The sequence below is a fragment of the Trypanosoma rangeli genome (assembly GCF_003719475.1).
Source record: "Trypanosoma rangeli strain AM80 chromosome Unknown Tra_15.4_contig_00877, whole genome shotgun sequence".
Lineage (NCBI taxonomy): Eukaryota > Euglenozoa > Kinetoplastea > Trypanosomatida > Trypanosomatidae > Trypanosoma > Trypanosoma rangeli.
Window position 1 is genome coordinate 1,782 of NW_021706569.1, and position 1,768 is coordinate 3,549.

Here is a 1,768-nt window from a genome sequence, read left to right on the forward strand (position 1 = left end):
AGTGACATCGCAGCAACAATAGCACAAAAAGAAAAAAAACGCAACTGTCCCGCATGCAACAAGAGAAGCTCAGCACCGATACCACCAAGCAGCTCCACCCCCACACGTATCCGTATGAGCTCACCCCAGTCAACAGAAAAATAACACCACAGCGGAGGCGCACATGTTTGGATCGGTGTGTGTCTCCCAGCAAGACAATGCTGACAGTCACCACCACTACCACAATTCATGGAGCTGTGACTTGCCGCGTATGACCAGTATGTTGTATCGTACTGCAGTAACAGCACTGGGCTGCGTCTAGATCTTACACAATAAACTGCAAGCCTGCAGTGTGGGGAACACAAACCCCGAGGCAATGAAGTTAACAACATGTTCATCCTCATCGCCACTGCCGCCATTGGGGGATGCCATTTTGCACAAACGAAGGTTGTCGACGCAAAGCGCCGTCGCCGTTGCCATGAAAAAAAAAAAAAGTGTGAACAAATGGCGCCCAGACGAAAATGCATAACAATTGCTCCCCCGCTCTGATCGGCACCTCCACTCACTTTTATTCACCTCTTCTCTCAACCATATGCAAACGTCGTGCAGCATAGACACTTTTTCACACGCTGGACTGTGAATGGGCGATTTATGTTCCCCAAACTCATTACAGTGGCACTGTTGCGTAGTTTTTACTAACGCACGTTCGTCACTACCCTGAGATGCCCCTCACAACTTTTTTGTTTGTTACAACAAAATGAAGCACAATTCCTCGCCGCTGCGCTCCAGTTCCGTCTCGTCAGTGTCGCATCGTCCCCAGAAACCTCCAGCTGTGCATCCACCATCTATAGCAACCCACATGAAAGACTCAATCATAGCCCAGTCAAATTCTTCAGACGCGAGCGATGCCCGCTTTGCATTTCATTCTGGTGGCACGCATAGTCTCCAACGGGAGGAACATGCACCAGGTGCACTCTACATGCGGAAACAGTCCTTTGCACCGGGAAAAATGAACTTCCGTCAGCCCCGATTGTAGCTTTCCATATCCAACAGAAACACCAGCACGACAATAATCCTTTAGAAGAGTATTGATGGCAACCCAACAAACACGCACCACCACTACATGCATGGAGCCCATATATGGTTGCGCCTACTCTAACCTTCATCGTTCCTCAACAAAATCATCACAAGTGGTAGTGGTAACACATGGCTCAAAAGTCCCCAACTGGCACCTTCTTCCGTGTCAACTCCCTTGCTGTAACAAATCCCCATGACACGTTCCCATGATCATCTCACGCCCATCCCCCAACCCGCCATGGCACGCAAGCATGATGCACATCACGGCACCCTCCCACACAAACAACGAGGGCAAATTAGATCTCCCTAGGCAAACCGTGCAAATTGCACGGCACACACAACAACTGCGACGAGGCTTCTATCTTCTTCTCGTATTGCACTTCACATTCGGATCCCCACAGCTCTGTGTGTGCGTAGTCACACGCAAATATCACCCACTCACAGTGAAATTGACTGCCTCGTCGCGGTGGCATTTTGCGCTGCAATTCGCTGACGTGCGAAGGAGCAGAACACCTACCGCCTCTTCGTTCACCCGCAAGAAGGAGGGACGCAACCGCATTGTCCCCCGCGACGCAAATTTACGCTGCGCCCAGCACGTGGTGCGGTGCACGTGAATTCCGCGATGTAAACTGTTTGCCACACGACTAGGCCGCACGGGGCGCAGCCTGCGAGGGCAGCCTGCAGACGTCTCCGCCTCCTTCAGTCGTCGTGG

The 1,768-nt window shown here is 51.5% G+C and overlaps 1 protein-coding gene across 1 annotated transcript; it reads right to left on the reverse strand.

Moving 5' to 3' along the window:
• Positions 1-2: 2 nt before the first annotated feature.
• Positions 3-398, reverse strand: TraAM80_10288 (uncharacterized protein; the record flags this gene model as incomplete). Its single annotated transcript, XM_029386920.1, has 1 exon — positions 3-398. A coding segment is annotated over one exon (396 nt), but the record flags the coding sequence as incomplete, so codon positions are not given.
• Between the last annotated feature and the right edge of the window lie 1,370 nt (positions 399-1,768).